General features: G+C 49.6%; 7 protein-coding genes across 7 annotated transcripts; 4 read left to right on the plus strand and 3 right to left on the minus strand.

Moving 5' to 3' along the window:
• Nucleotides 1-179: 179 nt before the first annotated feature.
• On the plus strand, nt 180-1,637 carry N7529_003924 (fungal specific transcription factor domain-containing protein; the record flags this gene model as incomplete). Its single annotated transcript, XM_057239451.1, has 1 exon — nt 180-1,637. The coding sequence occupies one exon, from the start codon at nt 180-182 to the stop codon at nt 1,635-1,637; it is 1,458 nt and encodes a 485-aa protein (XP_057098746.1).
• A 1,307-nt stretch (nt 1,638-2,944) lies between these two features.
• On the plus strand, nt 2,945-4,803 carry nar1 (iron-sulfur cluster assembly protein NAR1; the record flags this gene model as incomplete). Its single annotated transcript, XM_057239452.1, has 2 exons — nt 2,945-3,052; nt 3,109-4,803. 2 exons carry the CDS (start codon nt 2,945-2,947, stop codon nt 4,801-4,803), a joined length of 1,803 nt encoding a protein of 600 aa, XP_057098747.1.
• Nucleotides 4,804-5,251: 448 nt separating this feature from the next.
• Nucleotides 5,252-5,557, plus strand: N7529_003926 (Rpo12/RPC10 RNA polymerase subunit family protein; the record flags this gene model as incomplete). The annotated part of the gene is made up of 2 exons (XM_057239453.1): nt 5,252-5,463; nt 5,533-5,557. The coding sequence occupies 2 exons, from the start codon at nt 5,252-5,254 to the stop codon at nt 5,555-5,557; spliced, it is 237 nt and encodes a 78-aa protein (XP_057098748.1).
• A 556-nt stretch (nt 5,558-6,113) lies between these two features.
• Nucleotides 6,114-7,523, minus strand: N7529_003927 (anthranilate phosphoribosyltransferase; the record flags this gene model as incomplete). The annotated part of the gene is made up of 2 exons (XM_057239454.1): nt 6,114-7,079; nt 7,140-7,523. The coding sequence occupies 2 exons, from the start codon at nt 7,521-7,523 to the stop codon at nt 6,114-6,116; spliced, it is 1,350 nt and encodes a 449-aa protein (XP_057098749.1).
• Nucleotides 7,524-7,812: 289 nt separating this feature from the next.
• On the plus strand, nt 7,813-8,865 carry N7529_003928 (mitochondrial 54S ribosomal protein uL10m; the record flags this gene model as incomplete). Its single annotated transcript, XM_057239455.1, has 1 exon — nt 7,813-8,865. One exon carries the CDS (start codon nt 7,813-7,815, stop codon nt 8,863-8,865), a length of 1,053 nt encoding a protein of 350 aa, XP_057098750.1.
• A 247-nt stretch (nt 8,866-9,112) lies between these two features.
• On the minus strand, nt 9,113-10,528 carry N7529_003929 (phosphatidylinositol-specific phospholipase C; the record flags this gene model as incomplete). Its single annotated transcript, XM_057239456.1, has 1 exon — nt 9,113-10,528. The coding sequence occupies one exon, from the start codon at nt 10,526-10,528 to the stop codon at nt 9,113-9,115; it is 1,416 nt and encodes a 471-aa protein (XP_057098751.1).
• Nucleotides 10,529-11,119: 591 nt separating this feature from the next.
• Nucleotides 11,120-12,775, minus strand: N7529_003930 (uncharacterized protein; the record flags this gene model as incomplete). The annotated part of the gene is made up of 1 exon (XM_057239457.1): nt 11,120-12,775. One exon carries the CDS (start codon nt 12,773-12,775, stop codon nt 11,120-11,122), a length of 1,656 nt encoding a protein of 551 aa, XP_057098752.1.
• Between the last annotated feature and the right edge of the window lie 1,669 nt (nt 12,776-14,444).

Raw genomic sequence — 14,444 nt, forward strand, 5'->3', positions numbered from 1 at the left:
AGCTGTGCAGCTCGTTACGTAACGAATTGGCCAAAGAGCAAATACCAGTAGCCAATCTCCTATATTCAGAAAGCCACCCGGTCTTGTTGGCAAGACAAATGCTGCGTTTTGCAGTAGGATTACAACACCTATCTCCCACAAAATCAATACCCGGCCTCACCAAGCATCATCGCGCCATCATGGAACAGCTGGCAGACTCAGCCATTAAGCTGGTAAACACGAACGATGCCTTGCTAGGCACATTAGAAGGCCTTGAGATTCTCATACTCGAAGGCTTCTATCATATAGATGGCGGCAACATCCGACGATCCTGGATCACGATGCGCCGTGCTGTCATGACAGCACAGCTATTGGGCTTGCATCGACCAGGTCATTATCGCTTCAAGGTCCTCAGCCAGCAGAACGATCTTGATCCTGCGGTCATGTGGGCCAGTGTGGTTTCGACGGAGCAATTTCTATGCTTACTGCTAGGTTTGCCCACAAGCACTAGCGGTGCGAATTTCACAATCCCCAGAGCAACGAGCGCTCGTGTTGAAAGCGGCAACCTGCCTGTACTCATTCCTGATGTGGTGCGCAAGATTATCGAACGGAATCAAATGCACGCACCCCAGGAAGCACTTGTTATGACTCAAGACATCGATCAAGAGCTCTTGAAGGTCACTGAGCAATGGCCGCCTACATTCTGGCGGCCATTGGCACTTGCGGGTCTTCAGGTAGACTCGGCGGATGCGTTCTCAGAAACTCGACGAGCTTGGGATCATATATTCTATTACTCTTTAGTGAATCAGCTTCACCTACCATATATGCTAAACCCAAGATATGTGCCGCAGAGGTTGTACTCGAGAATAGCCTGTGCAAATGCCAGCCGTGAGATTCTGATTCGACAGATTGCGATCCGTACATTTAACCCAGTCACGGCAGGCTGTCGGATGAGCGACTTTGTGGCTCTGATTGCGGGCATGACACTGATGCTGGCCCACATCTTAAGCCACTGTAACAAGAGTACTGATAACCTACTCATACACCAGCGGATGGGAGACCGGGCGAAGGTGGAGCGGTCTCTTGAGTGCATGGAATCCGTGTCGGAGCTGCATGAGGATGTTCTCACAGCAAAATGTGCTGCCCTTCTCAAGAATTTGTTAGACATTGAAGCCGGGCCTACAGAAAGACAATGCGAGTATGGTCAAGAAGAGGACCAAGACGTGTTGATAGTCAAGGTGCCGTACGTTGGTGCCATCAGAATTGCGCGAGACGATATTTCTATTACCCCCTTCGACGCGGAACAGGAACAAGGTTCTCATGAAGGTGTCACAATTGGTGGCTTTGGTTCTATTCATGTCAGAACACCACACGACTCCGACCATCATGTTGATGGGGCCACGCCCGATGCTACAGCCCGGCCATCAAGTGCGCAGGCAGTGGGGGCATCGTCAGCAAGGAATCACGGGAGACAAATAGCCTCTGGAGATACTTTTGTGCTGCCAGAAGAGACACCTCCTGATGCCACTGCTGGCATGGAAGAATGGCTTTTCCAGGGTCTTGACACTGCATTCTTTGATTTGCTGATGAGTGGAGCTGGAGAGCAGCCGCTGAACGGCGCTGACACTGAAGGATGGAATTCTAATAATTTCCCATGAATGATGGCAATTAACCATCGAAAATGTAAACTCCAAGGAGCCTTCTTGATCTGTTGTGCTTTTAAACTGGCTTCGAAGGTAGTCATTCTCGGAAGCCGTACCTCTTCAGTGATCAAGCCACGAATGAATTCGGCTGTCTCGCACAACCTTTCAATATGTAGCTCTGTTCTCTGAGAACTGTTGCTTCACTAAATATATAGATAGCATCGGGACTCCTGGATGTAAGAATTCAAAAATCAAAATCAAATTACAAAAACGCCTTCAAATCAATACTATCTTACACCTGGTGACTATAGAGTCAACTCGCAACATGAGAGGGATTCAAAGAGAAGATCAAAAGATCAGAAGTAAACAAAAAGTCTCAACCGATGCTCATGCCATCCAGTAATTGAAGTATTTCCGTTTGGAAACTGCAAAATTGCTCTTAGGATCTGATACATTATGCCCCCCTGTTTGCTAGCATGCTTGCCCTCTCGCCTCGCTCAAATAAATGAGCATTTATACCACCACTTAGATACATAATTATTCCATCATCATCATTCTTCTTCCTAATCCATGAGCTATGTTAGTAAAATCCAATCGCGTCTGTGGTCTTCGAGTCCAATGGAAACCATTGGAAGTGTAAATGGCAGCATCGTACGTATCTTGTGCCACGACTTTGACGACGATGCGCGTGTTATTTGGGAAAACCCGGCGAGGAGGCGTTCAATGTCGGGGCTGTCTGCGGGTCTACTAAGAAGCCAAACCTGGATCCGTTTGTTTCTGTTTGAGACACAATGGTTCTCGTTCGTGTCTTAGCTTCGGTGATGATTATTTTGCCCCTTGTGTTTGCCTTTCGCGTGACTTTGGACTTCTCGCTTGGGACGTTGTTGAGAATCTTTTCAAATAAGGGATGATTAGACCGAAGATGGGCGTTGATATATATTAAGAATGAGGGTTTGGTAGCTGGTTTACAGTTCAAATTTACATTTTCCTATTTCATCCTATTAGTAAAGGCAAAACTCGATCTAGGAACCCACGAGAAAGAGAAGAAGAAAATAAAGAGAAAGAGAAAGGGAAGAGAAGCATTAAAAGTCTGTTATAGATCGAAAATCCACCAATCAGAGATTGCTTTTTTCCCCGCATAAGGCGGTGAGCTTATCTCCGACCTCGCCACTAGAGATGACAAAGCCCGCAATGCTGTTGGCGGGCTGTCGCCTCATAGTATTTTTATTTTCAAAAAGTATTTCCAGTATTTTTTAAAGTTCTTTCATTCTCTACTCTTGGACCCGTTGAAGCCAGAGAATCTCTTTGATCGAAACGCCACAATGAGCGCGATCTTGTCGGCAGACGATCTGAACGATTTCATTTCACCGGGGGTCGCGTGTATCAAACCAGTGGAAACACTTCCTCTGAAAGACGCAAAGACTCAAGAGGTGTGATTGTATTGCTTTCCCCGAAATCATTGGATATGCTGACTTTCTAATCATAGGATGCTTACGAAGTAACGACGGAAGACAAGGTTCAGCCCGAGAATCTACCACCTGCCCAGATTTCTTTGACGGATTGCCTTGCTTGCTCTGGGTGTGTCACATCTGCCGAAGCGGTGCTTATATCCCTTCAGTCTCATGCTGAGGTCCTCAATACCCTCGATGCCTACCCGGAAATTCCCTTGACACACGAGCACCACGGCACAGTGATTAATAATGCGAAAGACTCTGGAGAAGGCAAGATTTTCGTGGCCAGTGTCAGTCCGCAGGTGAGGGCAAGTTTAGCCACGACCTATGGAATTTCGGAGAAAGAAGCGGGGTACATGATCGACCAGTTGCTCAGTGGCCCGCAGGGCTTGCGGGGTGGGGGCAAACACGGCAATGGGTTTACATGGGTTGTAGACACCAATGCCATGCGAGAAGCCGTCCTAGTCCTCACCGCAGATGAAGTCTCGGACTCTCTCAAATCGAATGAATTGTCAACGGCGGGTCACTCTGACAGCGCGCTTCCCAAACGCCCAATTCTATCTTCTGCGTGCCCTGGATGGATCTGCTACGCCGAAAAGACGCACCCCTTTATTCTCCCACATCTTTCTCGACTCAAGTCGCCGCAGGCCTTGTCAGGGACGTTTTTCAAGACCGTTTTGAGCAAATCTCTTGGGGTTCATCCTTCTCGGATATGGCATTTAGCAGTGATGCCATGCTTTGACAAGAAGTTAGAAGCTAGTCGAGAGGAGCTCACAGATGTATCATGGCGCCAGGAAGATCGCTCAAGCGCTGAAGCTCAGCCCGTTCGTGACGTGGACTGTGTGATTACTGCCCGTGAGCTCCTTTCGTTAGCTTCGTCTCGTGGGTTCTCACTGCCAGAACTACCTTTACAACCTCTACCTTCATCTTTCACTCCACCTTTCCCCGAAAAAACCCTTGAATCTTTCATCTCATTCAAGCGATCTCGGGCAGAACAATCTCTTGCCGCTGGCACCTCTGGAGGCTACCTGCACCATGTTCTTATGACCTTCCAGGCTCGCAACCCAGGGAGCGAGCTAGTAATTAACCGCGGACGCAATGTGGATGTCGTCGATTACATCTTGATGTCCCAAGAGAAACAACCTATTTTGAAAGCAGCTCGTTATTACGGGTTCCGAAACATTCAAAATCTCGTCCGAAAACTCAAGCCCGCGCGCGTTTCAAGGCTTCCCGGTGCGAAGCCTACCACAAGCCGACGCCAGCCTATGTCGCGAAACGCCGCATCTACGGGCAGCTCAGGCTCGGACTATGCTTATGTAGAGGTCATGGCCTGCCCTGGTGGGTGTACGAATGGCGGTGGCCAGATCCGAGTCGAGGACGCTAGAGAGACTCTTGCTTCTTCTCAAGGAGGGGTATCTGATGCATCTACCAAACCATCGCCCCACGAGCAGCGTACATGGTTAGCCCGTGTCGATGAGGCATACTTCTCCATGGAATCAGAGTCAGACTCAGAATTGGAAATCGAGTCCCAACAACCTTTATTGGCTGACAAGGAAGCCAAAATCCACGAGGGCTTGGGGCGCTGGTCGCAGTTCATGGACATACCACTATCCAAACTTGTCTACACCACATATCGCAAGGTTGAAAGCGATGTTGGCAAAGACCAAACTCCTGCCAACGATACTACTCGAGTCGTGGAGCTTGCTGGAAAGATTGGTGGTGGTTGGTGAGATTTCTGTTCATATTATTTTCTCACTTTTGGAGAGGTGCTTTTGGCTTTTTTACTTCACTTGCATGGCGCTGGTATTTGGTTTTTCTTGCATATCATGAAGGGCGATACCACATTTTGTTTTTTAGAGTCAGGATAATGATAAACAAGATATTGGATCTTGAAGGTTATGATTGACTTCAAGTACAAGCAATTTTACATCATAAATTAAGAACCGAAGAGGCACATTGTATACTTCCAGATCGCTGGTCCTGGGCCGCGGGGCCTCGGCGGTGGATGACTAATTTATGACCAATCAACTCCAGGGCCCGCGCTCCAGAAAGAAAAAGAATCCAAGCATTTGACCTTCACAACTATTATACCCTCAAGCCCCAACTCTCCTCTTCTTGCAGGATTTGATCGAACCGAGCGCAAATCAAGCATCTAATACCAACAACCCACTACACAAAATGTCTCGCGAAGCCTACCAGGTCCCCGCGATTGGCTCCCAGAACACATTCGATGCCCAAGGCGGCGGTTTCGCCAGCGCCATGGCCGTGGACAGCCCCTCCGTCGTGTATCTCTGCGGCGAGTGCTCTGCCCGTGTCCCTTTGAAGCGCGGTGACCAGATTCGCTGCAAGGACTGCGGTCACCGTGTGCTCTACAAGGAGCGGACCAAGCGGTAAGATTTTCTGATTGCTTCTTATCATGCGCTTTGTGCGTGAACTGACTTTCTTTTTTGCATCTATAGCATGGTTCAGTTCCAAGCTCGTTAAATGTTCGGGCTTACTTTACAAGAGCGAACAATGGGAAGTTCGAGATTGAAGTCTTGAAACCACTCATTCAAGGAGGCAATGTTATACGAAATACCAATCCCGCCCTACCCATTGGCGTAGGATACCAACTTTGGACCGAGAGTCTCGGGCTTGGTGCGAAGTTGGAGGATCGGCTTCAGATCTTTCTTTGGCCTTGACGAATTATGCATACAATGGCGCTTTGGAGTTGAAATCTACAAACCAGTTTCTTTTGGTCTCGATATGCGAACATGCGATGTTGTAGGCGTGTTCTCCACTCAATCTTGAGCCCGTGAATAGGGCAGGCTTCAAACTTCCAATTGTTTAAACCTGGCACAATCATATTCGGGGTAGAGAGAGAAACAAACAAAACAAACTTTTTCATGGACGTTGAACTGATCTACTCGAAACAAGCTCACACTACGTACATCAACATAGATGGCAAAGAAAGTCTATGCGGCACCATGAGCTAGAAGCCCATCAAACCCGGAAATATTATCAAACCCTAGATTTTTACTTAAATAACTCACCGGCGTTTTTACAGCTGGTTGGTAACTTCAATGAATTGCTCCAAGCTCTTCAGAGATTGGCCGCTCTCGATCGCCCAGCGTGCACGGCGCACACCTTCCTTCCAGCGGCCGCCGCCGGGACCACGTTCGGTGATGACCTTGCCATCATCGCCAGGCCCCATATTGCTTGTATCAGCTTCGCACACGCCTGAGGTGACAAGTAAGCCTGCCACATTCATGAGAACGAACTCTAAGATTGGGTCGTCCCGCTCAAGTTCGTTCCGAAGAATGCTTATCAACTTAGCAGCATTGTCCTTTGGCATCTTACGTCCACCCACGGCACTAAGAGGGTTGGTGGAGAGACCAAAGTCCGATGGGTGGAGCTGGAAATAATCTTGCTTGACCAATGTGCGAGGGATCTCGCTTTCATCGTCGCTGGATTCATCTCCGTCGTCTTCGGATTCCTTGTACTCGGGGTTGGGGTACTCCGAGAGCCTCCAGCAGTTTGTCTTTCCAGCACAGCTGATTTCATCCATGTCCTCCTCGCCACAAACAACCAGCGCTTTCTTTGATCCGCTTTGTTTGAGAGCCTCGACGAATACCGGGCCAAGGCTCTTGTAGGCAACACCAACCACTCGCGCTTCGATAGCCCAGTCAACCGGGTTTGCCAATGGGCCCATTAAGTTGAAAATAGTTCGCAGGCCAAGGCCCTTGCGGACAGGGTTGGAATGACTCATTCCCGGGTGGAAATTAGGAGCGAACAAGAAGGAATATGTGCTCTTTTCATAGACCTGGGCCAGGTTTTCGGCGGTGATCGCTGAAATCTTCGGTGGAATTGGCTGGATGGCATTGAGAACGTCGGCGGATCCGGAGAAGGACGTCTGGGCACGGTTGCCATGCTTAGCTGTCATCACGATGGGCGAGGCAACGATCGAGGAGGTTGTCGAAATGTTGAAGGTCGAATGGGAGTCTCCTCCAGTTCCAACGATGTCACACTATATATCACGATTTGTTAATATCGCGCTGACCGAATAGCAATATGAGGCTGTCCTTACCAATCCACCCTTATAGTTTCCAGTATGCATCCCAAGAGACCGAGACTTGATGACCTTCTGAAGCGGACCTTTCTCCACCTGGCAAGCTGCTCGTCGCATACAATGAGAGCATTTCGCAATTACATCAGCTTGTCGATCCTTTCCGGTTGAATGGAGCAATGTGAGAAGTGCAGCTGCTTGAATATGGGAAAGACGATCCTCAAATATTAAAGCAAAAGCAGCAGCAATTTCATCTGCCCCCACTTCAGCAATTACTTCTGCGCTAGTAGCTCTTGCTTCTGCACTTAATTGAAGCGCAGCATCCGCGGGGTAAGCCAAACGCTGCAGGAGCGGAGCGATGGAGATAGAGTCAGGCCGCTGAGGCGCGGAAGTAGGTGTCGCCATAATTGAAATATTGGTAATCAATGCCACGTCCACGACCCCTGTGCAGGTATCAAAAAAAGTGGTTTCACAATGGAGGTACTCGGTAGATTTGACACCAATCGTGAGTCAATGATGGCCCCTCATAATCTACTATTTTTGCCGTGTTACACCGCCTTACCATTTTGGTATCCAAAAATTATCACCCGATTTGCATTTTCCGGGGGCTATTTGGACAACTACGAATCACCTTTCTTGAACAGCAATTAGGCATTGGCTGTTTTAATCCGCCAATCCAAAAACAATTTTTACAATGCCACCTCGGTTAAGGATCTCGTCTCTTGGACACCAAATTCCTCGATGCCAATATGAACTTCAAATTGTTAGGAGCGCAAGCACCGCTGCGGCTCCGGTATTCACGCCAGCTGCTTCCATTGAGCAGATGACACGCTCACCAGTTCCGGTATCAAGATCACCCCCCACTCAGCTACCATCGCACCGCAATCCTGAATACCGCCGGTCGCAACTCCTGCGGTCCTACACATCCCTTCTCCGCACGTCTCCTCTCATCGTGCTGTTCCAACACAACAACCTTAAGTCCATGGAATGGGCCGCCATCCGACGAGAACTCGCCAATGCTTTGAAAAAGGTTGACGACAAAATTGCTACCGAAGGCCGGACGGCTCCCGCCATTGCTCCCTACATTAAGATCCAAACAATTCAGACCAGTATCTTCGAGGTGGCTCTGCGTATCGTCGAGTACTTCAAGCCTACCGATGCTGCTCTGGCCTCCGGACAGCCCCCTAGAGCAGTCGACCCCGTGACACAAACCTCCGCCGAACTCCCTGCGGTCTCAGGATCTAAGGACGACCCGGCCTTGACACACGACTTGTCCCGTACTGCCCATCTTGCGGTGAAGAATACCAAGGGTATGCACGAGCTTTCGCCTCTTCTCGTCGGCCCCGTCGCTATTCTCTCCATCCCTATCGTCTCGCCTGAACACATGAAGGCTGCGCTGTCGATTCTCACTCCCAAGGAAGCCGGCTTCCCTACCCCTAGCCGCAAAGCCAACCCGGACTACCACGACCCCATTGTTCAGAACGGTCTCCGCAAGATCAACTTGTTGGCGGCTCGCGTGGATAACCAGGTCTTTGATATCAACCAGACCAAGTGGGTCGGCAGCATTGAGGGTGGCATGGACGGCCTCCGCTCCCAGCTCGTCACTGCCTTGCAGAGCATGAGCTCCAGTGTGGCTACTACCCTGGAGGGAGCTGGCAAGAGCCTATACTTCACCATGGAAAGCCGACGCAGCGTTCTGGAAGAAGAGGAGAAGGGACCGACGGGCGACAAGAGCGAATCGTCCTAATCTGGTCAAGGTCATTTCGATTCATTTTCCTGTATAATAGATCATATTCTGCGTTTCTTCCTCAAGACCCCTCCCTCCTACTTTAGGATCAATGTATACTTTGCAATATTAACCTTTGTGGATCATATTCTCTGTTTAAACCATGCCGCATCGGGCTCTATGTAGTGCTCTCTCGAGCGTCCAGGTGTATGTATGACAACCAAAGACCGCGCAAAAATGGCAAATTTCCCGCCCAAGTATGTTCACTCTAATTCTCTCTCAATCGTAGCTTGGCATTCATGCCAACAATGCAGCGCACCAGATCCCAATCCCCATTCAAACCAACCCAGTCCGTCACAAGAATACCCGTCGAGCAATCAGCATCATGCTCCTTGCCCCGACGACAGATATAATCAACAATAGCCGGGTTCACCTTACCCGCAATTTTCTCAGGCCAAGTATTTGTTTTCCAGAAATTACTCGCACTCAAGAAATTGATGTAAAAGGGAAACGCCTTGGTCGCATGCGCGTCAGGCTGAACACCAAACGGATAGCGACAGCAGCTCGCCCGATCAATTTGCTCAGAGACATACTGAATCTTCTTCTCGATATTCATACTTTCCAGGACCTCGTAGAAATCTTGAATGCAAAGCTGGCCACTGGGGCACACCGCATGAGCAGTGTTATCCTCCCAAGCGGCAGCATCAATACCCCAACCGTTGCCGCCATGCTCGCCCTTCAACTTCTCCGGCAGATTGAACCGTCGCACAAGAATAATCTTGCCACGGGCCTCGCCCAAAGTCGGGATCTTGGGCCGCACCCACCACCGGCTATCCGGCTTAGCGTAGTGGTCGTGCAGGATATGCGAGAGCTGCTCGTCAGTGGCATTCCCGGTACCCTCGCGCTTGAGAGAGATAATCAGGGTCTCGGATGGGTTCCGTTCGAGAAAGTTGTTGACTTCATTCATTAAGTCGCGGAAGTACTTGTTGCCTGTCAGCGAGATGGGGAACACGCTGTGCACGAGGATCAGCTCGTCCCGGCCGGCGTCGTCGGGGTACTGGGGCTGCACGCGGATGTCGAAGAAGCGCACGCCGTTCTCGAGCTGTTCTCTGGGACTGACAGCTTGGCAGCGTACTGAGGGTGGCGCGATGTGGCAGGTTGGCGAGTTGTGGGTTCCTGGGATGGAGAGGGCAGAGACAAGGGTGTCGTCGCGCAGTTCGCGCATCCAGGCGTTTAGGTTGGCGGAGGAGAAGATTGCCAGGAAGGATGATGTGGTCACGTAGATGCCTGTGAAGCGGAATTTGGGGTTCTCGCTGAGTGGTTTCATGGTCTCGGACTCTGTGGTTGGAACCGGGGCCTGGATCTGGTATCTTTGGCCCTCGGCTTCGAAGACAAGACGTGCGCGCTCTTTGTCGGAATCAATGAAGGAGCGGAGCTCAGTCTTCTTCGTAGTGAATGGCTCGATACAAATGTCGACATCCTTTTCCTCGAAGGGACGGCTGTCATGTTCGATCGAGGCGACAGTAGCATTGCGAGTTTGGTTGGTCAAGACCTGGGTGAAGTTCCTGGCCATCGTGCTGAAGGCATCGAACCCTCCCTTCTCCGGTGCCCGGAAGCGCTCAATGCGCTTCAGGACAATCGGGGTGGAGGTGTTGTTACGAAGGGTAAGGTGTTCAGCAACCATGATGGCAATGATCCGAAGATTGAGATCAAGCGCCCTTGAAATTGTCACTCGAAATTGGTTGCCTAGAGCTTTGAGATCGAAGTGGGTTTACCCCTCCCTCTCCAATCAGCGGGCGATCCCCGATAGGTGCGCTCTTGCTCTTGGCAGTCAATGCTGATTCGCGTGGACATTTTGACGGATGCAAAACAGAGCGGAGATTCCTACATACGCGCCTGGACCCTGGAGACTTGACCTTGCCTGACCTCTGGACCTCGGCAGCCTTACAAGGCTCCATTATTTGGCCCATTTTTCGTTATCTTTCATGTTGTGATCTTTGCTACAATGTAAATGTTTTTATGACAGAAGAGTTCATTCTCAATTTAATTTCCCCTGGACGTTGAGGTCATTGGTTTGACAACCCTCGTAGAACCATCCGTGGACCACTCATGGATTTAGCAGTGAGAATATCAGTCTCATATTGGAGCCATAAGAAATTTGTTTATACTTGTTCACTTCAATTGATAGAACAATTGAACCTACTGTGTCTATTATTACAGGACAGGATAAAGTACCTCTCACACAATGTCCAGAAAAAAAAAAAGAAAAAAAACTCTAGTAAGGGACCTGCTGGTGGAAGTAGTCCATCATGAACTTCACCCGCTTTGGGTCAGCAACGGACACACTCTTGAACTTGTTTCCAAGCTCCATGACAACCTGAGTGCCATTAGCACTGTTAGGGCTCCAGCGGGGCAACACCTTGCTGCCATTATAGGAGCCACCGTTGTTGGGGTTGAGAGTCTTCGCAAAGTTGGCCCAGTAAGCGGACATCTTCTCCTGGATCTGGTAGTCGACCTCGGTGAATGGGTAGGTTTCGTCATTGGCGTAGAGAGCGTTGAGTGCATACATGATCTCAGACTGGTGGAACGCACCCTGGCTCTGACCGGGGGGCGCGTGGGTCCAGTAGTAGGTGTAGAAGTCGGAGGTAGCGGACTTGTACCATTCAGTTGCGAAGGCCCATGAACCAACGAGCGAGAGGTCATCGGCAGCGGCATTCCAGGCTTCCGAGGCAATGGTCTCGTTGTTATGGGCTGGGTAGAGCTTGAAATATTCGCTGGAAAGATTGCCATACTTGAGTCCGCAGTAGTAGTTGTACTCGGCTGCAGTGTAGTCGGTAGTGGTCGAAGCTCCAGACTCATCCTTGGTGTTACCGGTGATGACGGGAACATCGTTGGCAGGGCCATTGATCAACGACTCGATGTACTTGGAAGGCAGCACATAGTTGTCGAGAACGGGCTTGAAAATCAGAGGGTAACCGGCAGAGAGCGCGGTAACCCACCAAATAGAGCTGTTGGTGACTCGGTCAGAGGCACCTTCGATCAAGCTCTCCATGGACAGAGTGCGCATCTCCGCGATGGTAGAAACATTGTGGGCGCTGATGTAGCTGGCGCTGTTGGAGATGGCAGTGGACATGTTGACGTATGAGGTAGCAAGACCGGCCAGCATAGTGTCATAGGGGTATCTGATACCGGACTGGGAGATACCACCGTGGAAGTAGCCAGTGAAGAGAGGACTGTTGACCGCATGGTAAACCTGGGAAGAGCCGAAGGACTGGCCGGCAACAACTACGCGGTCAGGATCACCACCGAACTTGGCAATGTTCTTCTGAACCCACTTAAGAACCTCCAGCTGGTCCAAAATGCCGTAGTTTCCAGAGGTCTGGTGGCCGGTAGCTTTGTAACCTTCCTCATTCAGCTCAGGGGTGGCTAGGTAACCGAACGCATCATCACGACGGTTGAAGCTGACGAGAATAACGTCCTTCAAGGCCATACCACCTCCATACCACCAAGTGTTGTCACTGGTCTCATCGGAGCCCTGGTTCCAAACCATGACGGGGAGCTTGGAATCGGCTGTCTTGGCGTTGGTCCAAATGTTGAGACTGAGACAGTCCTCGCTGATGTAGGAATTGGCGGAAGTAGGGCAGGCAGGACCGAAGTCAGTGGCCTTCAGGGTTTCATTCCATGGTTCCCGGGGCTGGGGAGCCCTCCAGCGGTTCTGATATCCAGTATCGGCAGCGAAGGGAATACCCAAGAAAGCAGCTACGTTAGATTCGGCACCACCGAAGTACTTGTCCAGAGTAGATTGGTTGAAGTATTCATAACCCTCAACAGGTCCGTAGGAGGTTTGGATAACCTTGTCCCAGAGCTGGGCTTGGGCGACAGCAGCGCCCAGAACCAGTGAGGCTAGGGTCTTGGTTAGGAGCGGAGCCATTGTGTAGATCACCGCAGAGAATGGAAATGAAGCAATAGAAAACCTAAAGAACACAGAACGAAGGAATAAGAAACTGACGATCCCTTTATATATTATATATTTACTTCGTAGCTTGCGTACGCAGCCCAATATGAAACCTGTATAATTAATTACTCGACGTACGTCGAACAAGATGATATTAAGTACTTCGGGGCTTGCATCGGCCTCGGTCTCTAAATTGGGTAAAAGTGTGACGATCTTCACTTTGAGCTAGTCTCCACCCCGACGACAACGCGTACTTTGAAAGACTCGGCAACTGAAGATTCCGACTCCATGATTGCATGTTCCTTGCACGTTACTTTGCATTTTCAATTCTATTGATTGCGCAATGGATCTTCAATTGAAAGTGAACTCGGTCTTTATGACTGGATTAAGCCCGACTTTGCGACGTTGGCCCGTTAGGTCCTCGGACTTAAAATGATTGACAGGGAAAACACGAATCTGATAAACATCGTCCAATCGCATATACATGTGTTTCTTCAACCTCGGGTGTGTCGGGTGTGGCTTGCAACAAATCGTGGAATTATCAGCTCGTACAATTCATGCTTAACAAGCGTCATAGGTGGAGATATTGAAGCCTGCGGTGGTACGTACCTAAGTAATAATGGAATGTATAGTAAACCTCAGTCGTAGTGGATGTTCGAGATCCAGAAGGGAAATGTCAATTTTTCTTAACGCGATAAACTTCGTCGGCATCTAAGACATCTCACTTCACTCTCCTTTGATCTCTCACTTGACTCTTACTTGACTCTTACTTTACTCTTACTTTACTTTAATCTCTCACTTAATATCTCACTTGATCTCGTCCACAGTTGGCCTACTATATTATGTAACTATGATACCACGTAGTTACCTTTCTCGTGTGCCGCTGCCCTAACAAATATCGGCTACTTCTCTGTCACACCTTTTACTTTCCTTGATCGCATCCTCTCAGCCCTACTTGATCATTTCTTCCCTTTACAAACAAGCTAACCATCTCGTCTACCTTGCCTATCTACATTGCTGCGACCCTTTGCACTTTGTCTCGGTCCTGTTCACCTCTCGCTTCCTCTTTTCCCAAAAATGGAGCAAGGTCAGAGATTTCCTGCTGGCGTAGTCCTCAGCGAAGTCGCAAACGGCCTGAAAAGAAACCATAGTGATCTATATATCACGATCTCGAATAACCATGCTACATTTGAGGAAAGCTTCTGCGGCCCTGCAGTCTATGATCGGGTTGCCTGATCTGATCTTACTGCCGACAAACAACCCTGCCCGTCGTCAGAAATTGCGCAACATAGCACTTGAGAACCTGCGTTCTGAAGAGCCTCCAGTTAGAGTCAATCAGCTCATATGAACCCCAGGAAAACTTGGTGCCGAAGATAAACCACACCCAATCTCCCCGCAGCGTCGTGCCTTGCTCAAAAGAAGTTCCTAGGTGAAGCAAACAGCCCACCATCACCGAGAGCCTATGCCCTCAACCTTCGCCCTCTGCTGTCAGAAAAGACTCTAGCAAGAGTTGTCGGAAAGTTTGAGGAGTCTGCAGTCGATTGGGTCAACGGAATGCCTACGTGTGAAATGCTTGGAGTGGAAATGCTATGGGATACAGGCGCAGCTACCACAGTCATTACGAGTGATGTCCTTACAGAGAAAT

The sequence above is a fragment of the Penicillium soppii genome (genome assembly GCF_028829465.1).
Source record: "Penicillium soppii strain IBT 18220 chromosome Unknown utg000004l, whole genome shotgun sequence".
Lineage (NCBI taxonomy): Eukaryota > Fungi > Ascomycota > Eurotiomycetes > Eurotiales > Aspergillaceae > Penicillium > Penicillium soppii.